Raw genomic sequence first — 26,192 nt, forward strand, 5'->3', positions numbered from 1 at the left:
AACCATACATGTCGGTTTTTTTTCAAGGTGCCCCGATTAATACTACATTTTCAGATCGGTTCGGTAGCGGTTTACCGATTTCAGATAAACCAGCCAGAGTTGAATCGGATAAACCGAAAATCAAGACCGACCCGACCATATCCAATTCCAGTTCTACACTGAAATACTTGTTCATGTGACCTGTTTAAGCAGTATGGCAGTAATATAAACAGTTGACTCTCTGCAACAGTAAAACTAAATTTGCTAATAAGAATAATAATCAATTCAATAGTCTTAACTGAAAAATATCCAACTAAACTGATAATAAGCTTCAGCAAATTGAAAGCAAAACTAAAAGAAAACTAGTTTCTTCAACTGTTTTGATACTTCTGTAAGAATAAAGAATGAATGAATAAAGAATGAACGAACGATATCACTAAGGTTTTATTCTTCAACTAATATGCAAAGTCCAAGTATTCTTCAGCTAATGTGGAAGTGAAAACTCCAATAAGATAGATTATTCCAGAGGTGCTTCCAAGTAGCACCTGCAACAAACAACAAGAGGAAAAATACATAAGAATGCAGTCGAATGATTGTCCATACTTAAGCAAACATAACATCAGAAACATACCATTCATCGAACACCATTAGCTGTCATTAGCTCCCTCTATCAATCTTCTGCAGTCACGGGACCTAGGACATCTACGAGAAAAAGTAAACTCTAATTAGATTCAAAATCAAAACAAAAGGTTATAATTAACACAAACAGATTGCATACAAAGAGCTTGATTGTATACATACCACAATTGAAGCAGGGGTTGATTGCTCGACATCCATAATTACATCTGAATCCAAAGTTACAACTGAAGGAAAAATTAGACATCACTATTAGTTTCCCATTAAACTGTCAAATACACAATCTGGCAAAGATACAAAAATAGATACACAGGACAAGGCATTCAATGCAGTTCATATAGTTAGTTGATTTTGCAGGGGAGAAATACTATGAGTTCATTCTGCTCTTAATTCATTTCTAAATTGCTTGTCTTAAACTTCTTTATATGTTGGTAATCTTGTCTTGTTACAACATATATCTCTGTAGGATATGGCTTTAAGAGTAGCTAGTTACACATCATTCACAAGTGATTCAAAGTGTAACTTAGTTGATACTGGTCCTTTAATTCTCTTTACAAGTTTAGTCAAATATGTTAATCTTACTGTACCTCAATTAATGAAAACAATCAGTGAAAGAAAAATTCACCCACAAGTGATAATCAAAACACAAAATCAAACAAAATAAATTGAAATCAACCTAAAACCCGCTAATAGGAGTACCTCAATTAATGAAAACAATCAAATAATCCAAGCAAACCAAACCTCATTAATAAGAGTATCTCAATTAATTAGAACATCAATCAAAAACTCGAAATCAAATTAAACCCTAATAAATAGCAGGCAGTAACTTAATTGAGGAGAATCAATCAACGAATCGAAATCAACCAAACCCTACTAATAGAAATCAATCAACAAACTTTTCAATTACCTGTGGGCTCCATTTGATTATCAGCAAACAACAAAAACTGGAGATGATGGTGGTGATGTGGATAGGTGGGGGTTGTAGTTAGTAAAGAAGGTTGAAGATAAGACGACAATGGAGTCGCCTCTTCGGCAGCCCTAGTTTACCTCAAGAGAGAAATGGGAAGAAAAAAGGAAGAATAAGAGAGATGGTTGGTGGCTGGACGTAGGTATCTTAGAGAAGTATTTATATGGAGGTATTAGGGTTTCTAAGCCATAGATTACATTGATCGGTCGGTTTTGAGTGAGGTTGGTCGGTAACTATCTACAACTGAGTAGCACCGTAGCCAGCTCGGGTTTAGACAGCACTTACCGTTCAAGGCCGTTGTGTACTTCGGGCTCGGTGAGTTTCGGTCATTTTTTGATCGGATCGGGCGGTTTTGACGGTTTTGTCGGGTCCGTGTGCACCCCTAGTCTCAACTTTTTTTTTTTTTTGATCAGTCAAATAAAAATTTCATAGCAAAAAGGCACTTAAGAATTTCATAGCAAAAAGGCACTTAAGAGGGGTGCCTTAACCCAATGATTACAACCGAATAAAAAGGGGAACCGAAAGGGGATTCAGCTACCCAAATAAAAAAAAACACAAAAAATTACGGAGGGCCGATATAATGGATCCTATAAAGAAATCATAATATTTGTCGTAAGCCCTAACATTTTTGTATTTGATTTGGCCCAAAAGAATGCTTGTAATTTGATATCTATAATGAGGCTTGCCAAAGTTTTCTTTTTGTCATCGAAGGTTCTTGCATTTCGCTCTTTCCATATACACCACAATTAGCAGCCGTGATGTTATTCCATATGCGACTAAGTCTTTCGTCTCCCCAATTAAACTTCCAAGTCTTGATAGATACAATGATATTAAGGTCGTATGACCATCCAAAGTGGCACCATTCAACAAAGTAATCCCATATTCTCCGGGTTCTCCAACAACCATAAAACAAGTGCGAACTCGATTCATCGTCTTCCTCACAAAAACGACAAACGCTAGAGACATCCATACCTCTTCTTAAAAGTTTATCCGCCGACATTACCCGGTCATGAGAGAGAATCCAAAGAAAGAAATTGATTTTGTGAGGGTACTCATTACTCCATACAACATTGATTGGATAATCCGGCTCACCTTGATCGTCGTTGTCTTTACTTCCATCCTTAACCGTATATTGACCATGATCACTACCAACCCAAATTCGGGTATGCGTAACCCCTTCTTGAATAGAGTTGGAAGAGAGAAGATTTGATATAGATAACGCTTCTCTTGTAATGGTTTGAGAGTATCTTTGCCTAGACATAAACGCCCACCTTACACCATCTTCCCTAACTTCATACATACTATCCACCACAAACTCCTTGGTCCTTAAAGCTTCATAAGCCAAACGAAACACATCACAAAATCTTCCTTCAAGCCAAGAATCTTCCCAAAATCTAGTTTCCTTACCCGCTCCAATCTTGAATCTAATACTTTTATTGAAATCTTCAAGATCTTTATAGATATTAAACCACAAGCTACCACCTTTCGAACCTTTGAGTTGGAGAGTTTCTCAACCGGTAAATGTTTCACCAAATTATTCAACTATGATCTTCCTCCACAATGCTTCTTTCTCTACGCCAAAGCGCCACCACCATTTTTTTAACAAAGCCGAGTTCACTTGCTTAGTTCTTCTTATACCAAGACCACCCTTTTCTTTTGGTTTTGAAGACAATTTCCAACCAATATTATGAGTTATTTTCTTATTTTGATCATCCCATAAGAAATTTCTCACAACTCTATCAATTTTCTTAGTTATGCAACAAGGAGCAAGAAAAATAGAGAGATAATAAATGGGTAGACTAGCTAATTAAAACGCTTTTGATGAGAGTTAACTTACCTCCTCTTGCTATTTATTTTCCATTCCAACAAGTAACTCTTTTCCCACAAATTTCAAGTGGCTTTTCCCATTTTGAGTGCCTTCTACCTTGTCTCCCAAAGGTAGGCCAAGATATATGTTAGGAAAATTCGCATACTTGCACCCCTAACATGTGATAAGCACGTAAGTGCGACACATTAGCGGGGACTCATTTTATCACTAATAAATGTGTTTCTTAGTATTTTTGGGAAGTAAACATTTTTGGAAAAATCGGCTCGAAAAGTTGTCTAAAGCCCCCGGAGGACACGTGTTATTCGGACTCTCATTTTTGGATAAGGGGCACCCCAATTAATAAGGGGACCCACCTGATATTCGTCATCCGCGGATTTTGTTAAGGGGCACCTTCTTCTTCATTTCAAATTTAAGTTTTGGCACGAAAGCTTTGCAGGCGACTAGCAAATTAGGGTTCGCGTTTTGGTCAGGATTGAAGGAGACTCAATGGTTGAAATTTGTTGGGATAACTTGATTGATCTTAACATGTGTTGTAGGGTCGTTGGAATCGATTCAGTTTGGCTAGTTAGTCGTGTGGAAGCAAAACAGGGAACTTCGAAAACCCGAGACTGCTGATGGATTTTTTTTGGAAGAACTGCAGTGCGACTCGATCACTGATTTCGACTGGTAAGGAATTGTTAGACCTAAACATGGTTAGTATGGAACTTTGGTGAATACCCGAACACGAAGATATATGGTTTGTGTAGGATCAGAATCTCGCAGCAATAATGCCTCAGCGAAATTATCAACAACACAATACAACAATGTCGCAGAACAATTTCAGAAATGACATGATAAACGACGTCAGCTAAAATCATGAGAAAAATGTGATGTTCCTGCGAAAATTAGAGAGTTTGCGAGATTAACATTTGTAAGGATGCAAGAATATCGCAAGTCATATCCGAAAATAAAGTACAGATTAGCTGTCATCCACTATGTAATTCCCTATAAATAGTCGTTCCGTTGTAAAGGAAAGAGAGAGATCTTTTTTGAGTGAGAAGCAAGTAAATAGGAGAGAGAAAATTTAGAGCAGTGGTTATTCTTGATTCCTTTATCTTTTCTTGTAAGATTGTTCAAAGATTCATCAATAAAATTAAGATTGTTAATCTAAAATGAGTTGAATGTTAATGAAATCTTATGAGGGGTGTAGTGTAGGATTTCCTGCAACTACATAATGGCGCTAGAAACAGGGAATGATTGAAGATTATTCTAGAAAAAATTGAAGATTAATATTGAGATTTGTGAAGATTTGGAGTAATTGGTTAAGAATTTTACATAATCTCTTGCAATTCGTTAACATTGAAGAAATGGATAGAAGAAGAAATACATCAGAACAACCAACTACTGTTAGAAGAATCAAGAGAATTGCTGGAAGGGAAAGAAGTGAAATGGGAGAATCTAATAGAATGAGAAATAATGGAGAAAATCAAATTCAACCACCAGTTCAATAAACACTAATACAAGGAAGGAATACAGATTATGATAGGGTGAGTATACACACTTGGCAATCAAATTCATCAGAAGAATTAGAAGAAGAGGAGCAAACCAGAAACCATAGACATGTAGAGAGAAATCAAGAAGAAGATGAAGGAATAATTCATGGAGATGAGGAAATTGGAGCGTTAGAAACGTTGAGACGAAGAATACATGAAGAAAGAAGAGCTGAGGCAGAAGAACGTGCGAATCTAACAAGGCAAAATCACGAATTGAGAATGGAAAATATGAGACTATAGAGTAGAAGATCGAGAAGAATTACAAAATCATATTCAAGATTTACTAGAATAGAGATGAGGTGAAACTCACCCACAATTAATGCCGGAAATAATATTCAAGAAGAAATATCAAATCCTAATGAAGAACATCGCGAAAATAGAGAAAGAACTGATGATCGTTACAGTCCACAAAATGAAACTTTTGATGATAGGCAAAATGATAGAAATCAAGAGAATGGACAACGTCAGTGAAGAAATAATCAAGATGGCGAAGGGAATCGAGAGGAAGGAAGGAGAATTTTACATGAGAGAGAAGCTCAAAGAAACCAACAAACAATTGAAGAAGAAATTGAAAGACATTATGCTGAACAAGCACGTTTAATTTGCGAACGTGAAAGATTGAGAGCGGAAATGGAAGAGTAATAGCTTCAGGAGACAATTCCCCAGAATTATCACGACAATCGATAAAGAAGGCGTACACAAAACCGGAATAACTGTAATATCAATGAAGAGTATGATAGAGTGCAGAGGATGGCTGAAAGACAACGAATGAAATTAATAAGAAATGAAAAAAATCATGAAGGGGAAAATGAGAGACATCATCATATGCGAATTCAAGATAGATATGAGGAAGAGAATCGCAGAAGAAGACGAGATGAAGATGATGAAGAAGAAATGCAAAATTTCGCGAGAGAAGAAAGATATGAACGCAGAAGAAGGGAGGCGAAATGAAAAAGACCAATGGATCAAAATTCAGGTGTAAATAAACAAATCTTAAAAGAATTAGAAGAAATGAGAGGAATGCTAAATAATAAAGGAGAAGTAGGCAGAAGACAGTTAGATGAAGCTATAAAAGAAGCTACAAAAAACCCCATTTACAAGGGAAGTACAACTAGGAGGAATACCTCCGAAATGCAATTTGCTCGCATTAACCAGCATTTTTGATGGAACAGCTTGTGCAATTCAACACATTAAAGCCTACGTGAGGTGTATGTTGCAATGGGAAAATCATGATGTCGTATTATGCAAGTATTTTGCGTCCAGCTTAACAGGGGAGGCGTTAAAATGGTTCGAAGGTCTACCAAAGAATACAATAACATCCTTCAATCATTTGCAGACTACATTCCAGGGGGCATATATAAGTAATAATTCTTCGCGACCTGGTATTGAAGACGTGTTTGGATTAAAACAAAGGATTGGCGAAAGTTTGAAGCACCTAACTAAAAGATGGAGGACTATGTGTAGCGAAATGGCTGGCCGTGTGGATGAGAGATATCTTATCTTATCATTTATCAATGCTATGTTTGCAACAAACCTATTGTATGTCCAAATTTTTAGAGTCAAGAATACGATCACAATGACTGAATTGCGAGAACTTCAAGAAGAATATATTTCTCTAGAGGAAAGGCAAAATGAAATGGAATCATACCCAGTTGCGAACACCAGTTTACAAACAACGAATGCAAGCTTATTACCCAAACTAATAAACACAGTGGCGAACACTTCGCAAGTACAACAAGAAAAGGTGACGAGCAAGAAAAATTTCTAGCTCCGCCACTGGCTACAATCCTGAATGAAGTTTCAGGACAAGAAAAATACTTCCCCACCAGATTCACCCAAATAACTCTAGATAGAGAACAGAATATAAATCACATAACAGAAAATTGAAAAGATTATGAGAGGAGAAAAGGAGCACCTTTACTTAACGCCATAAAACGTTGTAGTGTCTCTTAGTACAAACCTAATCTTTCCTACAATTCCAATTCCAATTCCAAGGGAAAAAACATGTTAAAACATAAGAGTCAAGAGTAGTTTGGTGACTTAACGAGTCCCATTTTATAAAATTTGTCCTATTCAGCCAAAAAAAAAAAGAATTTCCACAACTCAGGAGTGAAATCATGAATGTTCACATCCATCCATTTAATGAGAGGATGATATCCAGCTAAGAGATCTACAGCTCTGTTCGTCTTTCGGTAGATATGAGAAATCTCAAAACTCTAAAAGAAAGATCTTAATTTTATTCACCCTTCTCCAAATCTGTAGAAGAAACTAAGGGGGTTATTTCCCTTAGCAAGAAGAGTATAAATCACTAATTGAATCAATAGCCAAATGCGTCCTTTTTATACCAAAATTCTTAGCAAGACTTAAACCCAACTCCATCCCTTATAACTCATGAGCACTGACGGAAGGACCACCACCCTTGTAACCCATAATAGTGTCTGGAGCTGGCATCACCAAGAATAGAAGATACAAGGAGAGACTACAAAGCTACAATTGATATTCAATTTCTCAATAAAGGCTCTAGTACATAATTGTCTTCATCTTTCAAGGTTATAGACATAAACCTCAATCTAACATCCTCCAGGATAGAAAACCCCACCTGATCCGCTGACGAATATTTGCTAGAAAAAAGTTCTGCCATTTCTTTTTCGCCAAATATGGTAAACAAAGCAATTGAGAATAAGCTTCTTAGCTCTGGAAATGAGAGAATGGATAGAAAAAGCATGAACATACCAACTAATCTCCTTCATCCAGCTGTGACAAGGAATTCAATGATAACCTATCTTAATTAGGAGTCCCTTCCAAGTGCCAGCAGAGTAAGGACAGTTAAGAAACAAATGGTCCTCAGATTCAGAACAAACCTCACATAAGATACAATCAGCCACTTGAGATACCCCCATTGCACCATCTTCTCTCTAGTATTCAACCTACAATTTAGACCCATCCAAGTGAGGAAAGAATGTCTAGGCACAAGCTATGTTGCAAAAGGCGCTATAGGCGCTCGCGTAGGCGCCAAAGTGTGACTAAATTTAGAGTTTTTAATTTATTTTTTTCCTCGACGCCTGAGCACGTCGTAGGCGCCTAATATATCTCCCTGACCTGCTAAAGCCTTAAAAGTAGTTTTCATCACAAAATCACCAGAAGAGCTAGGCCTCCACACAAGGATGTTAATAGAAATATAAGCAATAATATTCTGTTAATTTGTACTCCCTCCGTCTCATTTTACTTGATGTTGTATAGTTTTCACGCAGATTAAGAAATAACAGAGAGAGTAAATTTTTTCCAAATTTACCCATATTAATAGCTTTCCAAAAATTTAAAGTACCTAGTTTTTAGTTTCTATATTTAGTGTAAATTACGAATCCCGTTGTAATTTACTTGGGATAGAGTACTTATCCTCCATGGAATGGATTTAAAAATTAAATTAATTACCCATTTACTGATTTCAATGAAAATTAATGGTATGATAATGATTCCAAAGCAAGAGTAAATTAGTGAGAATTTGAGAAAAATATCTAAACACTCATCTATTTTTGAACATAAAAGAAATCATAAAACATCAAGTAAAATGGAACGGAGGGAGTATATCCTGATATTTGTTTCTGAAATGACCAGTTGTCCTTCATGATCTGTAAGAAAATGAACAAATTCTACCTGACAAAATTCTACCACAACAATATTGATTGTAATATTGATACTTAAATTAACAAGTTTGTCCAACAATTCACAAAAGGTGTTCTTGATAAAAATACCGCCAACGGCTATGTTCTTCTCCATGATGATAATGCCACTAATTTACAACAAAATAATACTTTGGATGCCTTCAAAACACACCTAACGACTATCCACGCTTAAAGCAACACAAAACTACAAGCCTGAATGAAGTTTGGCACTTCAGGACAAGGAAAATATTTCCCCACCTGATCCACCCTAATAACTCTAGAGAGAGAACAGAATATAAATCACATAACAGAAAGTTGAAAAATTATGAGAGAGGAGAAAAGAAACACCATTACTTAACGCCATAAAACGTTATTGAAAATACGGGGTCTAATAATCTCATCCAATATTTCGATTAGCAATTTATATGGACTAACTCTAATATACTTTTAAGAGAATCAACTAGACGGTCAGACTCAATCTTAATAAAAGTACATCAAGGAGTTAATATCTCTATCTCTTGATTTAAATCTTACTCAAGCAATCTGCGAGTGTCGATTAAATACAAGAGAGATAAATTTAGATGGTACCAAAGATCAATATCAAAGGATCAAACAATATCCAATCAACAACCAAAGGTTGGATTTCATTATTGATCGATACAACGCACAACCCGTGATATTTCAATTCTATAACAAAATATAATGCGGAATAGAAATAACACAGACACCAGAAATTTTGTTAACGAGGAAATCGCAAATGCAGAAAAACCTCGGGACCTAGTCCAGATTGAACACCACGATGTATTAAGCCGCTACAGACACTAGCCTACTACAAACTAACTTCGGTCTGGACTGTAGTTGAACCCTAATCAATCTCACACTGATTCAAGGTACAATTGCGCTCTTTACGTCTTTGATCCCAGCAGGATACTACGCACTTGATTCCCTTAGTTGATCTCACCCACAACCAAGAGTTGCTACGACCCAAAGTCGAAGACTTTAATAAACAAATGTGTATCACACAGAAAAGTCTACAAGGATAGATAAATCTGTCTCCCACAGATAAACCTAAAAGTTTTGTTCTATCTTTTGATAAACATCAAGATGAACAAGAACCGATTGATAAACCGGACTTATATTCCCGAAAAACAGCCTAGTATTATCAATCACCTCACAATAATCTAAATCGTATGGTAGGGAAACTAGATATTGTGGAATCACAAACGATGAGACGAAGATGTTTGTGATTTCTTTGTATCTTGCCCTATCGGAGATATAATCTCAAGTCAATTATTCAGTTGAACTCGTACGATGGAAAATGGCAAGATCAGATCTCTCAACTACAAGAGAATTAGTTTCGTCTGGCTTCACAATCCCAATGAAGTCTTTCAGTCGTTAATCGACAGGGTCTCGAGAAGAAACCTACGATTAAAGGAGAATCGACTCTAGCAAACCAACTAGTATCACACAGGAGGTGTGGGGATTAGTTTTGCACAGTTGTTAGACGTCTCCTTATATAGTTTTCAAATCAGGGTTTGCTATCTAAGTTACCTTGGTAACAAAGCATTCAATAATCACCGTTAGATGAAAAACCTGATTTATCCAAGCTAATATCTTTCAACCGTTAGATCGAAACTTAGCTTGTCACAAACAAATGAAATGTATTCATTTAGGTTTGAGTAACCGTACCTAAACGTGTACATTGGTTGGTTCACAAATGGTTGATCAATGGTTAGCCATATGAGTGCTTTCATATTAACCGCATTCATCTTTCTCATAACTAGTTCAAATGACTCATAAGAACTAGTTCAAGAGTTGTTCAATTGCTTAGGTCTTTATACATAGACACAATTGAAACGAAATCGGTTTGATTCATTTGAATCAATTCATGAACAATATACCCACGGTTTGCAAAGATTGCATTTAGAGCTGGCAAACCAGCCAAAAACCTGCAAGTTGACCCGCCCGGCCCGTGAAAAACCCGCGCCCTTCCCGGCTGGGTCCTAAACAAGCCGGGCGTGGGCTGGAGAAATAACGGCTTGTGAGAGAACGGGTTAACCCGTCCCGACCCGTAAATCCGCGGGTTAAACCTGTCAACCCGTGTGCTCCTAAGAATACCACCGTATGATTATTATATTTAATCATGTTCGTTCATTTGTCATATAAAAATGAAAATAACCCTAGAAGATCAATTCATTTTTCTTCTCTTCTTTCTATGTTATTTCTTTTCTCTTTCCGTTTTTCTTATCTACTGCACGAACAGAGTGATTCATGATTCTTCTGAATAGACTTAATGAAATAAGTAAATCAAGGAAAAAGTTAATGAGTCTGTGGAGAGTTGATTTTGGTTAGGGTTTCGTGATGATTGAAGAAAGAGGAATCAGTAAAATTAGGGTAAGGGTTCTAGAATGGATTGATAATTTTGTGTGAAATTGAGAATGCAATCAAGCAAGTAATGAGGGGTATTGAGTGTTAAGTTTAAGGGAGAAGTTTTAGTTACTGATTCTCAATTCACATTGAAGAATCGGTGAGTTACGGTTTTCAACATGAACTTGAAATTTGATTGGTGATGAATATGAAGAAATTGAAAGATGGTTTTGTTTTATTGAGGTTTAGATTCGTATAATTATTGGATATGAATGAAATTGAGATGTAGGTGATGAAAGTGGTGGAGGTGAATTTATTTTAGGGTTAGAAACGATAATCCTAGGTTACCAGTTGAATTGATTACACAAAAAGAAATCCAGTGAATACTAATGTTTGGGTAAGCCTCTAATTGTGTTAATATTAGTATTTTAAGTTGAATTGTTTAAATGGTTGAGGTTATATGGTTGTAAATTAAACTAAGATTGATATGGGTACTGAATGGTGGTAGCCCTGAATTTCTTAATATGATTTTGTTGTTGTTATCTTCCATGGTGGTGAGTCCGAAATTTCTTAATATGATTCAGTTTGATTGATTGTAAAAATAAAAGTAAAGAGCTTATAATTGTGGTTTTGTATTATGTAATCCTCTGTTTTGAACCATTAAGAATCATATTATCTCTGTTTCTGTCTCTGTTTTGTCACAAATTAATTTTTAGTTTTATTTTTAATTAAACAATCCGGGTTAACCCGTGAACCCGCAAGCTTTACCCGTTACGGGCGGAGGTTGAAGAAATGATCACCCGTGAAGAATATCGACCCGCAAGTTTTGGCCCGTGTTAACCCGAACTCGTGTAACCCGTAACAAGCCATCCCCGGCCCACCCGTTTGCCAGCTCTAATTGCATTCCTTCTATTTATTGTTTTAAGTCCATGAACTACCGATTTAAGAAATAACAAGCTTGGGTATGCGTACCTTAGTTACCAGATTTTGAGTTGGTTTTTGTTTCCAAACTCAGCAGACTTTTTCGGGTGAAAAAGTTCCGCCAGTACGCGTACCTAAGGTGACTGGTTTTTGAGTTCGTAAACTTCAAACTCAGCAGAATTTCACGGACGTGAATTTCCGCCAGTACGCGTACCCAACATGTCTCCTTCACCAATACCGCATGCACACATATGCACGCACTTGGTTTCTGGCACATGGATTTATACACTAATGTGCGAACACACTATATGCTTACATCCATAGGTGGTTACATATTCTCAACTCTACATTTCAATCGTTGAAACATTCTTCTATAGTGTTATAACAGTCGTTAGACATAAAGAATCGACTATCGTCATCAAAGCTATTTTCAAGACTGAAACGTCATCATGACTTTCATCACGGGTAAAGATGAAGATGGTTAAAGCAAAAGCTTACCAACACGTATTTCGAGAAAAAGATGGGCGAGTAAACTCCGCTCGAAATAGCAAATATGTATGTATGAAAACTATCATACTTATACGACTTTTGTCTCAAGAGTAGGAGATAGAGTAGATAGAATTTTGAGTGACAAGATGAGTTCAAGTCTCCACATACCTTTTGGTCGGATGAAGTTCCACTGGTTCCTTGAGTAGTTCTTCGTCTTTGCAAGATAATCGCCATGGAGTCTGGAGCTCAACTATTCCTAACTATCCTAGACCGAGACTTAGTCATAAGTATACTAGAAATAAAGACATATAGTTTTGATCACTAATATTGACAAACATGCTTGAAATAGCAACGCATGCGAGTTCGACCGAGTAATGCTCTAACAGTTATAGTTTCTCTTGTACAAACCTAATCTTTTCTACAATTCCAAGGGAAAAAAATATGTTAAAATATAAGAGTCAAGAGTAGTTTGGTGACGTAACGAGACCCATTTATAGAATTTTCCCATTTCAGTCAATTTTTTTCCCACAACTCACGAGTGAAATCATGCATGTCCACATCCATCCATTAAATAAGAGGATGATACCCAACTAAGAGATCTACAGCTCTATTCGTCTTTTTTGTAGATATGAGAGACCTCAAAACTCTCATAGAAAGATCTTAATTTATTTACCCTTCTCCAAATCTGCAGAAGAATCCAAGGGGGATATTTCCCTTAAAAAGCAGAGTATAAATCACAATTAAATCAATAGCCAAATGAATCCTTTTTATAACAACAATCTTAGCAAGACTTAAACCCAACTCCACCCCTTGTAACCCATGAGCATTGACAGAAGGACCACCACCCTTATATGTAACCCATAATAGTGTCTGGAGACGGCACCAACCAAGAACAAAAGATAGAAGGAGAGACTACAAAGCTACATTTAATATTCAGCTTCTCAAAAAAGGCTCTATACTCATAATTGTCTTCAGCTTTCAAGGTTATAGAATCCTCAATCTAATGTCCTCCAGGATAGAAAACCCCACCTGATCTGCTGAACAATATTTGTTAGAAAAAATTCTGTCAAATCTTTTATGCCGAATATGGTAAACAAAGCAATTGAGAATAAGCTTCTTAGCTCTGGAAATGAGAGAATAGAAAAAGCATGAGCATACCAATTAATCTCCTCCATCCATCTATGAAAAGGAATTCTATGATAACCCATCTTAATTAGCAGTCATTTTCAAGTGCCAGCTGAGTAAGGAAAGTTAAGAAACAAATGGTCCTCAAATTCAGAACAAACCTCACATAAGATACAATCAGCCGCTTGAGCTAGCCCCCATTGCACCATCTTCTCTTTAGTATTCAACCCACCATTTAGACCCAACCAAGTGACGAAAGAAGGTCTAGGCAGAAAAAACTCAAACCAAACAATGTTATGCCAAGGGACCTCATATATCTCAATGACCCGTTAAAGCCTTATAAGTAGTCTTCATCACAAAATCACCGGAAGAGTTAGGCCTCACACAAGGAGGTTAGTAGAAATGTAAGCAATAATATTTTGTTAATTTATATATTCTGATATTTGTTTCTCAAATGACCAGTTATCCTTCATAATCTGTAAAAAGAATAAACAATTTTTCATACCCAAAAACTCAGTCGTTCTAAAACTATTATTAGAAAAGAATTACAAAGGAAATATTTCAGTAATGTTTGACCGAATTAAATAAAAGATATTTTATACAAGGGTTCGTATCTTTATAGTGGAATTAGGATCTGGGTAGTAGAAGATGTAGTTGATGCATTAGGGTAAACTAACTTTGACCTTTGACCGTTTGATCTCTTTAAAAAGCCAAAATGTTTACATAGACATTTCACCGAACATGTTACCTGCATATTCAAACATGTTCATTCAATAATGGCGACCAACTTATGGACGAAAGGTAATAGCAGCACTGGCACAAAGTATGAAATATCAAATTTCAGCTTTATCCACTACTATAAAATTGAAGTTCGTGGTGCAGCAATAACTGAAATGTGTAATAACATATTTCTCTTAAACGTGGAACGATGTAGATATATAAGGAAACTTATGTTCTTAAAAAACCAGCCATATGTAATCTTTATTTAACCACCCATTAGTATCCATCTGGAAATGTTTCCCACACACCAAGATCAACATGATTACCACTTCACCAACAAACCGGTAGGGCTAATAAGCATCCTAGTAAAAACAAATTTTACTACCATTAAAGTCAAAGACAATCACCGATTTGCTTGTTTGGCAACCAAGAGTTTTTTTTACTTGAGATTTTCTTTTCACTGCTGAACCGATCAATGATCCATATTTGAAACCTACAGCAAATCCATTAGCCATTATTAACGCTCAGTGAACCCACATGAACGGAGACTTGACACGGAATTAAACCAAGTGACAGGATTCACTATAAGAAGAAGGAAAAGGATGAGACAGCTTATTTCTTTGAAAATGTCAGAACTGTCAACGTTAATCTGCTGACAGCCAGGGTTCTTGGTAAATTAATTATGAAAGGTCAACTAACAGTTTTGTAATGGTCTTTGGTTAGTCTACTACCCTAATGCATCAGCCACATCTTCTACGACCCAGATCCTAATTACACCACAATGATACGACTCTTTAATAAAATAACTCATTAAATAAAGAACGACTAGATCTTTTTATAAATATTCTTCATTAAATCCCGCTTGATTTTTGTCATGAAACATGACAATGTACAAAATTAGTATCCCGCAGATCTATAAGATTTATTTTCATGGATTTTATTGTTGGGCCCATTTGTTTTTCTCATAATATGCAGAATTCCAGTAGTTCTTTTGTATCGGAGGTAATTTTAGCATTCCAAGTCTTCAATTTTCTCCACCATCTCAAGATCTAAACATACCCTTGTATAACGAAGCTAAAAGAGTACATCGAAAATAAATAAATTGGACAATGAATTGGTTTTAATTTCTCATACCCTATTATAAATATGGATATTCACGTTTAAAGTGTGATTTTCGAGATGATACAAATAGAATTCTAGAGGCTCACCGAGACACTTTCCTGTTCTCATTCCTTTTTAACATCCATTTTGGCAAGTTCCCGGGGGCTTTTTACTGTTGCTAGGTCGGGGTTATTGTTGCTAAGTCGGGGTACCACTCACGCTACCTGGTTGTGATTGATTCTTGCAGCCTTCCTACATTTACTTTGTAATCTCTTGCTAATACGACTCTCATTTTAAAAATAAAAAATCTGTTAGGAAACTGTGCAATAGTCTGAGGGGTGATATTGTTCGGTTAGCAGCAGTGATCGTTGGTAGAAAATTAGCAATTCTTCGCTGTAATGGCCAAAATTCACCCAATTCCTAAGCGCTAACCATGTTCTAGGCTTTGCAATTTTCTTAACATTTCAAACATGGATTTCACTTTTAAATAATAAGATATACTGTTCATAAACAGGTCGGCTTTATTATCTATAATTTTACTATCTCCATTTCAAAAAGATAGGTTTATTTCATGTATATATTACAAGTAGAACAAGCTTATCTTTGGTAGTGTTTCAATTTTCAGACCCAAAAAATTGTGGGCCCGAACAATATAAGAAGAACGATTTTTTAGGGACCATAGTTTTTTTAGGGGATCATGGTTTTATCTGGCCACCTCCCCTATAGTTATGAAGGGTGTCCTAAAGCATTGAAATGACTAACCTATCCTTAACCTAATTTAATTTAAAACCAACCCAATAACCACCTATATATATAACCACCACCTCCTCCCACCACCACCTCACACCATTGCCGATTACCACCACCACCACCTCCGATTATCACCACCACCACCTCCGATTACCACCACCACCACCACTATATATATATAGCTTAATTTAAAACATTAACAAAGATATTCTCACAAACCCATTAGTTGTCATTCGTTTTTGGTTGAATAAATGAGAAGTAATCATTAAAATGAGTTGGAAATGAAAGTTGCAGAGAGGTTTAATGGAGGGTCTTTTTTTCAGAGAAAAGTTCGGTTATCACGAATTAATTTTTTCTTAACCGAACTCAGAGTTCGGTTGATTTGCAAAAAAATACGTTTAACCAAAATCCTTGTATTAGAACAACACAAGTTCATAAGTTCGGTTCCTTCGCAAAATAAGGATACCATAGAACTTTAGTTTACGAAAATAATGAGAAGTCCACAAGTTCGGTTCGTTCGCAAAAATATTAAGTTTTCTTTGTAACCGAACTCTACCTTTGAAACTTCGTAACCGAACTCTACCTAATTCGCCAAGAAATAAATTTCGTAGTAACCGAACGTTTTCCTAATTGCATATATGCATATATAAGCCCAGTTCGGTTGATGCAAAATATGTTGAAGTTTGCGAACCAACCGAACTTCTAAAACTAGGTTACTTTTAACTTGCAGTTCGGTTGGGAACTTGGTTGCGTTGAAGTTTGCGAACTAACCGAACACACAAGATGTACCCAAATAAATTTTTAAGTTCAAAGTTCGGTTACCTACCATTTTATCCTAGGTAACCGAACATTACACTGTACGACCAAAACCTCCATTAATGAGTGAGTTCGGTAACAGCGTGTTTGGAAAACGTAACCGAACAACACTTTCAGGTGTGTTCGGTTACATGTCCTTGACATATGGTAACCGAACTGGCCCAAATCTACATGAAAAATTTCATTTTTTTTTGAAAGTTTGGAGCAATTCAACCAACATTATCTAAGTTTGAAGCATAGCTGGGTACCCAAATACCCTTCCTCCGGTTGTGGTTGGTAAAATCCATCGTTTTTCATGTTTTCCTTCTTCATCTTCTCTAACTTTACTCTCTCAATAATTCTACTTCTTTAAAAAAAAACCATCTGATTTTTTAATCTCACTAATTATCTTTAACTTAATCATCTCACTAATCATTACACTAACTATTATTAACACTAACTAATCATCACCCAAAATTAATCAGGAGGGTAATTTAGGTAGTAATATAAATATCTAGATAAGGGGTGACCTAGATTTACTTCTAATGTCTTTACCCAAAATAAAACCATGGTCCCAAAAAAATCGTTCTATAAGAAGCATGTCATTGCATGAGTCATGAGCCCATACGAAGATGTGAACTTAGACATAGAGGGAAAAGAAACAGGTGTTATCCGACCATGGCTTCAGAATTTGCATGGGAGACGATTGTATTCGACTTTTGTTCCCCAACATACCCAGGTTGCTGGAATATCTCAGGAGCATCTTTCACCTCTCAAAGGCTCTAGCGGAGAGATTGAAGGCTCTCTCAAAGGCTCTAGCGGAGAGATTGAAGATTATGTTACCGGTAGCATTTACAAAGCTATCTCAAAGGCTCTAGCGGAGAGATTGAAGATTATGTTACCAAAGCTCATCTCTAATCACCAAAGTGGTTTCATTAAGAGCAGGCAAATCACTGACAGCATCCTCATTGCTAATGAATGTCTAGATTCTAGAATCAAAGAAAAGAAGCCTGGAATAATTTGCAAAGTTGATCTTGAAAAGGCGTTTGATCATGTGAAATGGTCTTTTGTTTATGATGTGTTGCTTCGAATGGGTTTTGGAGATTGGTGGAGAACCTGGATTAAGGGTTGCATAGAAAATGTTCCTTTTTCTATCCTTGTTAATGGCTCTTCCCATGATAAATTTTCAAGTCAAAGGGGTCTCAGGCAGGGAGACCCCCTCTCTTCCTTTCTGTTCTTACTTGTTTCTGAGGTGCTCAATATCATGTTTGAGAAGGCTTCTGCCTTGGGTCTTTTGGGGGGTTTTTTCGTTGCTAATAATGGCACTAAAGTTACTCATCTGCAATTTGCAGAAGATACTTTAGTTTTTATGGATGCTTCTGTTGATCAAATTCAACCCTTAAAACATATTTTTCTTGTTTTTCAATACGCTTCTGGTCTTCCTACAAATTTTTTTAAGTGCAGGGTCTTCGGTGTTGGCGAAGTTTCAAATATTAATGAGTTAGCTGAAGTTTTTGGGTGCACTTCTGAATCTTTGCCTGCCATCTATCTTGGAATGCCCCTTGGTGATAATTCAAGGTCAGCAGTAAAGTGGGAAAGGATCATTGAATTATGTAAGAATAGGTTGGCTAATTGGAAGAAAAGATTTCTCTCAAAAGCGGGTAAGCTCACTTTAGTTAAAAGTGTTTTACTTATTCTACCTGTTTACTATTTTTCCCTCTTTATGGCTCCCAAGTCTGTTATTAAGAAAATTGAAAAAGTGATTAGGAGTTTTCTGTGGGACGGTTGTAACGGGGAAAGAAACACAAGTGGGTCAAGTGGTCTACAGTTTGTAAGCCTTTGAATAGGGGAGGCTTGGGTACACGAAGAACTTGTTTGTTTGCAGCTGACTCGGCGTCTGAATCTGAGTCAACCCCTGACTCGGACCGAGTCAGCAGTCAGACCGTTTGTTTTCCATTTTGAGTCAGATCTGACTCGACCTCTGACTCAGACATAACCCCTGACTCGGACTCATTTGAGTCAGGTAACAAAATACCCCTCACTCATGGGACCAAACCACTGACTCACTTATTTCCGAGTCAGATGAGTCAGATCTGACTCAAAACAAACATATCGACTCAGATCCAGATGAGTCAGGTGATTTCACTCAGATCCAGATGATTCAAATCCAGATGACTCAGATGAGTCAGGAGTAAACAAACATGGTGGAAGTCTTTCTCATTTTAATAGAGCGATGCTCATGAAATGGTGGTGGAGGCTAGGAAGGGAGAAAAATTCGTTGTGGTTTAAAATCATTAGTGAAAAATATGGAATTACTAATTTGGGTTGGAAAACTAAACCACCAAGGGGGTTCATGGTTCTAGTGTGTGGCGACATATATACTCTGTCTCCAATAATTTCTTTAATAATGTGCAATTTAAGGTTGGAAATGGTGAAACAGTGCGCTTTTGGGAAGATCAGTGGCTCCATGAAGGTATTCTCTCTTCTTTATATCCTAATCTCTACCAATTGTCTACCCTTAAAGGAGCTTCTATTAAGCAATGTTGTTCTACTTCTCTTTCTTCTTTTTCTTGGGATTTGGGGGTTTCTCACAGAAGACTCTACGATATTGAAATTGAAGAACTTTCTTCTCTATTACTAGTTCTTCAGAATTCTTCTATAGATGAATTGGAAGAGGATGTGATGATTTGGAAGAATCATAAGTCAGGATTATTCACTGTGGCATCTGCTTACGAGCTTGAAGTTGGTGATACAGATGTGGTCTCCTTCCCAAAAGAGAAAATTTGGTCTACTAAATGGCCTCATAAGGTGGGGTTCTTTTTATGGCAGGCCGCTCTAGGTCGTCTCCCTACTTTAGATAACTTGCTGAAGAGGGGTAGTGCTCTGACTACTAGTTCCGGCAACCCACAACCAAATATTTGCAAGCTTTGTGATCTTTTTGCGGAAGATGCGAATCATTTGCTCTTGACTTGTCCTTTTGCAGTTAAGGTTTGGCATTACTTTCTTTCCAGCGCTAATTTTACGGGGTCTCTGCAGCCGACTGTGTTAGAGGTTTTGAAAAATTGGAAGAGCTGTCATCTCTCTTCTCAAGCTAAGGAACTTTGGGATAGATTACCTGCTAGCATAGAGTTTATGGAAGGAGCATAATGCTCGTACTTTTGAAGGGATTCAAAAACCAAGCGAAGCTATCATTACCGAGATAAAAATGCGGACTATTCACTGGGCTTCCCTTCATCCGTCTATGCAGGGTGTTGCAATTAATGATTGGATTGTTAACCAGAGTCATAAGTTTTTTGATCCTCATTAATTTCCATGTTTTTTTCTCTTTTCTTTCGTGTTTTTGGGCGGAACACTAGTTTAGTTCCATTGTTTTGATCTCTTTCAGTAAATGGAGATCTAGGTTGTATTTCTTGGTCTCTATCAATACAATTTTGTCATTCTCGAGCAAAAAAAAAAGCATCTTTCAACTCTGTTACCATCATATTCCACCTCTCTGGCATTTCCTTGCAAAAAGTTTCTAGCTGATTTTAAATCACCATTTCTAGCATACAGAGCTTCATCAAGTTTTCCAGCATTCGTTTACCCAATAAATTCCAGGAGCAATTGTTGAATCCCCGAGATGACATTTCCATTTTCCTTCATCTAACAAATTTTGGGTTCAAGATGTCCCGACCATCAACTGTGATTTTCAGAACTCTAAAGGAAGAAGAGAGTAATAAACAACTGGCTTACTCGGAGGTGCATCTCAACCTCAAACACCATTCAGCATGGTGTCAAACACGCTCAACACAAGCAGGGGCCCAAATTCCAATTCAATTCCACAATAGACAGAAACTGCATTGATGGTCATACTGATACTTCATTTAACAAGTTTTTCAAACCATTCACATAAGGTGTTCTTGACAGAAATACGGCCAATTGCTAATTGGCTATGTTCTTCTCCACGAGGATATTAGTAATGCCATTAATTTACAGCAAAATAAAGCTTTGGATGCCTTCAAAATACACCTTACGACTATCCAAGCAAAAGCAGCACAAAACTACAAAAGCCTGAATGAACAAAAAAAAAAAACAAGAAGAAGAAGAAGAAGAGAAACAACCTGCCTATGCATCATCTTCCTCCAAAGTGTCTATCCGCAGGGGTCCTTTCATATCACCATGATTAGTGCCAAGTAGCTCACGCTTTGCTTTTTCAAGAAATTCTTCAGCCGCAGATCGGACAGACTGCTTCTCAGATGATTGATATTTCCTTTTCCTTGGGATGGTGTTACCCCTAGCAACCCCCTTCCCTTTGCTGATCTCCCTCATACTTTGTCTCTGCTCTGGAAGTTGAAGGGTTCTCATATAAGATAACGAAGAAAAAAAAACGGTACTCAAGTTGTTATGAATGAACTACAAAGAGATGGACCATATACCTGTAGAAAGATCAGGAAGAGAATGCTCGATGAAACGTGTTGCCGCCTTATAATTCAAGGTAGTAGAAGGGCGCAATGGTGCTGTATCAGAAAAGATGAGGTCATTATAAGTTTGGCATTTCAGGAAAAAGAAAACATTTCACCACTTGATCCCCCCTAATAACTCTAGATAGACAACAGAATATAAATCACACAACAGAAAATCGAAATGATTAAGAGAGGAGAAAAGTAACACCTTTACTCAACGCCATAGAACGTTGTAGTTTCTCTTCGTACAAACTTAATCTTTCCTACAATTCCAAGGGAAAAAAGATGTTAAAATATAAGATTCATGAGTAGTTTGATGTGTAAAGGCTAAGCTATCAAAATCACGAATACAATTAAAACGGCAATAACAAAAAATTAAAATAATTTTTTGTATCTATCAATTTTCCAGCCAGAGTCATTCATATGTTGTTGTTCAGATTCCTCTAACACAGTCCTACCCAGAGTGACCTAATCTAAACAAGCAGGAACACCCAGGACAGAGTGATTCCATATAGCACAGCATGTTGGTTTATTGTTCTGTCCCACATAGTGGCAGACAGACCATGTTGGCATTCACATAATACTCAATTGAACTGTCTACGAGTTCATTATTCAAATCATCCCCAGCGATGCTTTAGGATTGTAGTTATAAGTTCTGGTTGTTACTGAAAACATAAATGGTATTTGTTTAGTTCAAAGCTATGACAACATTTTCCATCAGGAGAAATAAACTTGGAGGAACATACGTCACCTATACATCCTAATCTAGGACTAACATTTTCTAACCTCTTGTTATAAATAAGAATAAAATCACTCACCGCCCACCCGTATGATTTCTTCCGCTCATTACGACTGGCACATATTTTTACCAGACGATACAAGATATTTTGATACCAATATGGATTCCAGGATTGCTTTTTAGGTTCCATACCGCTAGAGACACACATATAACAATACCCTCTTAAACACTCTATCTCAAATCTTCTAACCAAAGCAGGCACCACAACATTAAAATTTACCAGTGCAGGTTATTGTGTTCATGTACCTATATTATACTAGAACTGCTTAAATCTTCTCATGTATTTCCTCAAAAGCTTGAGCCATAAATATAGAACAGAAACTTTGCAATGTAATCGTTAGACTCTCGTGCTGGAGCACACAAGAGTGACTGCAATATCTTCTACTTTCTGTCACATTACCTGAAACAGGTTGCTCTCACATCTCACACCAAATCAAATTTAAAAGCTAAGTAGGCAGATTACAATCTTATGACAAACTGCCCACTATATGAACAATTAAGAGAAAACCATATCTGACATGAATCTTATAGCCTCTAGAGAACCCAATTAGCTATTAATTCACTACCAAAACACAAAAGCACTCAATCAAAACTATCTTTCTGTAATGCAAACTTGCAATCTCTCACAAGTCTTACAACAATACACTTCCAAGGAGACAATGCCGGAGCAGGTGGGGGAGATCTGAACAATTACCTCTAACAGAAGACAGAACCAACTAATTAGACCCCCAAAAGCTTCAAATAAAAGAGCACACTCAAGTTTCTCTCTCTACCGCCTTCTCAAGTTAACCAAATAGCAGGCACACAACAAACTGAATTGCCGTCATGTCTCAAATCAGGCTGTTCTTGATACAGAACTAAGCTACATCCCAAACTCTTAGAGGCTAATTTGGGAAACCAAAATTAGGGTATCTTCCGAACTCCCAAGTCATATATGGGCATAAATTTGCAAGTAATTTAACATGTTCATCACACGATTGAATCGAACAACTAGTCTTCCATCTAAGGGTTTATTATGTGCAATTTCAGCAGGAAACAAAGAGACTGAGGTATGGAATCAACTTACAAGGTCGGATTTGATAGGATGGTCATCAGGGTGAACACCATGACATCTCAATTGCACTGTAAGCAGAACTGAAGCAGCCTTTGCAAGAATAAAAAGCGCTTGTGCTTGAGAAAGAGGTGGTAATTCAGCGATAACATCTGGTTCATACAGAGATAAGAATTCCAGGAATTGGATTTGTACTTCGTTCATGTTTAATTGGCTTCTATTGACTGCATCGAGTACATTTTCAGGAATAATGCCACCATCTCCTCCTCCACCTGCTCCTCTTCCCATTCTGTAGATTTCTTCAAACGGAAAGATGAGAATATCTAGAAGTGATGAGCCGAGCAGAAATCTCTGCGACGAGAAACTAGGGTTTGGGGTTTAATTTGTTTTTCTACCTCTTGGTTGAGAGATTTGACTTCTCGGAGTTCTGACTTCGGGAATCAGTGGTTAGGGTTTTACTTTAAAGTCCAAAACTAAAACCCAAAGTTTTATTACCGTCTTAACCTAGGGCCTGTTTGGTTTTTTACTAAAACGGATGCTGAAATAACTTTTGACTTAATTACGTCGAAAAGCCAAAAATACCAAATTAGAGCAGGTACTATGGTAATGTTCAAACTCAAAATTTTGTTGAACCACGTGGATGGTCAAACGTGTTTCTCCACTATGGTAAAGCATGACAAAATAAACAGATTTGGTTTTCTAGGGCCTCACTAGTATTTCTTTTTAGTATAAAATATTTTGTAGGATAAAGATGAAAAATAAAATATAATATTTAAGTGAGATAAAATAGGATGAAGTGAGATAAAATAGGATAAAGTGAGATAAAATAAGGTTAAAAAGTATTAAAATAATCAGGGATTGTACTTGGCGTCAATCCAAGTGTCGCTGACGTTTTTCGCATGAACGCGCGTCATTTCTTCTGGGAGCAAAATGAACAAACTCCAAGTTTGTTCATTCCATAGGAATTGCCCTTAGAAATGACTCTTAAAAGAGAGAACAAAAAAAAAGTAGCGGCCAATTATTTGGTGATAGACTTTCATGTTAAAGTTAAACCAATGATTAGTTAATCAAGAAAATTTTAATAAAAATAGTAGGAAATACCAATAGGTCCTAGAAATAATATATTAGAGAGAGTCTAGTCCAGTTGACCAAGTCAACTGTCTGTTTGGTCATATTTGGAAATATAAATTATACTTTGGTCCTAAAAATTATGGTTTGGTCTTAGGGTGATGTCATGGATGATGTAATTGTCATTGTGTGGTGGCAGAATTACCCTTTTGGGACCATATATATAGACAAAAACCCTAGAAAATGTCTTATTTTCATATTTATTTTCTCTCTCCACCTGTTTTCAGATCTAGTTTCTTTTCTCAATTTTTTTTTTCTTCTTGAAAACTATTGTTTTTGTTGTTGTTGATGATGATTAAGAACAAGAAGAAAACGATGACGACGATTTTTCATGGATCTGTTGCTATTTATGATGTCATTGTTGAAGAAGAAGAAGAAGAAGAAGAAGAAGAAAACGATTGCGACGATTTCATGGATCTGCTACTGTTTTTGATGTTTGTTGTTGATGATGATGAAGAAGAAAATGATGACGACGATTTCATGGATCTGCTGTTGTTTTTGATGTTGATTGTTGATGATGAAGATGAACTCGTGTTTGAAGACGATGATGTTTTGCTTCTGCTGCAGCTTGAAGACGACGAAGATGATGTTGTTGCTGGTGTTTGAAGACGACGATGTTGTTACTGGTGTTTGAAGACGTCGAAGAAGATGATGATGTTGTTCATTTTTTAGGTTTTTATATGGAGTTCATTTCTGGAATGAAATCTGTTTTTTTTTTAGGTTTTTATATGGAGTTCATTTCTGGAATGAACTCTGTTTTTTTTAGGTTTTTATATGGAGTTAATTTTCATGAATGAAATCTGGTTTTTTTAGGTGATTTCTGAAAAAATAAGTAGAAATTAACAGGAGTTCATTTTGAATAATGAACTGCTACAAAAAAATAAGTAGAAATTAACACGAAAGGGTACTTTTGTCCATTTAATATTTTTAAATAATTATGGACCAAACAGTAAAGGTCTTTTCCCAAAGGACCAAACTGACATGGGCACCTAAAAAAGGACCAAACGATTATTTTTCATAAAAATATCAATAGAAGCAAAGTGAGATTTACGTGTAACAGCTTCATCGAATTAGCCGTTTGGTTTTTTAAGTCAAAAATCAAATAAATTGAACCATTGAAATTTCCATCCTTTGCTAGAATAATGAACTGACTGCAGCTTCAGAGTTAAACTCAATGCGTGTTGCTTTATAGTAATTGATTTCCTTATGACAAATATCCCCAAATGACCGTATATCTGTTATTTTGATTTTGCTTCATAACATACTATAGATATTAGTGAAATCGCTTGTATATGCTAATTGAAAATGATATTATTTGGTTTAATCTCATTTTTATAATTACACTCGACACTATAATTATTGAGTTTGTATATATTCAGTTTTCTCTGACATCTTAAAACATGTGTGGATAATAAGAAAAAAAATTAATACTCAATTTTTGGTTTATGATTTAAACACAATTTCGGGATAGAGAAATTGAATCCACTATTTATTCAAGGTTAGAAGAGTTTGAATTTGTGATAGAATTATTAGTTTGATAGATAATAAAATAAAAAAATGGTTATTTGGAAGTAGATTTGAAAACCCTTTATCCATATAGTTTTAATAATGACTAAACTATCCTTATTAGTTAGAACTAGTTCAATTGAGAAGTTAAGGAGAGAGGATCTCCTTATACTCTTATTTTCATATTATCTCACATTTTGGATACTAATTTTTTTTACAAAAACCAAATGATAGCGCATTTGAAGCTAATTTATAGGGGATGTGTTCCGCTTACAAAAGTCTATATACCTACAAAAAATGAACACATTCCACACATGATTTTCTCTTAATTCTTCATATATAGTAGCAGGTAGTTGGTGATATGATTTCAATATGCCAACTTAGTGTTTAAACT

General features: G+C 36.3%; 2 protein-coding genes and 1 long non-coding RNA gene across 3 annotated transcripts; 1 reads left to right on the top strand and 2 right to left on the bottom strand.

The window, feature by feature from the left end:
• Positions 1-217: 217 nt before the first annotated feature.
• On the bottom strand, positions 218-1,698 carry LOC113308010. Its single transcript, XR_003339441.1, has 4 exons — positions 1,523-1,698; positions 781-842; positions 611-681; positions 218-524 (listed from the first exon to the last, which is right to left on the bottom strand). It is a non-coding gene; the product is annotated as an uncharacterized LOC113308010 (long non-coding RNA).
• A 15,790-nt stretch (positions 1,699-17,488) lies between these two features.
• On the top strand, positions 17,489-20,019 carry LOC113311876. The gene is made up of 2 exons (XM_026560671.1): positions 17,489-18,703; positions 19,294-20,019. Exons 1-2 carry the CDS (start codon positions 17,489-17,491, stop codon positions 20,017-20,019), a joined length of 1,941 nt encoding a protein of 646 aa, XP_026416456.1.
• A 669-nt stretch (positions 20,020-20,688) lies between these two features.
• Positions 20,689-23,607, bottom strand: LOC113313220 (nuclear nucleic acid-binding protein C1D-like). Its single transcript, XM_026561962.1, has 4 exons — positions 23,180-23,607; positions 21,523-21,577; positions 21,288-21,368; positions 20,689-21,194 (listed from the first exon to the last, which is right to left on the bottom strand). Exons 1-4 carry the CDS (start codon positions 23,450-23,452, stop codon positions 20,977-20,979), a joined length of 627 nt encoding a protein of 208 aa, XP_026417747.1. The 5' UTR covers positions 23,453-23,607; the 3' UTR covers positions 20,689-20,976.
• Between the last annotated feature and the right edge of the window lie 2,585 nt (positions 23,608-26,192).

This window comes from Papaver somniferum, chromosome 9 (assembly GCF_003573695.1).
Source record: "Papaver somniferum cultivar HN1 chromosome 9, ASM357369v1, whole genome shotgun sequence".
NCBI lineage: Eukaryota > Viridiplantae > Streptophyta > Magnoliopsida > Ranunculales > Papaveraceae > Papaver > Papaver somniferum.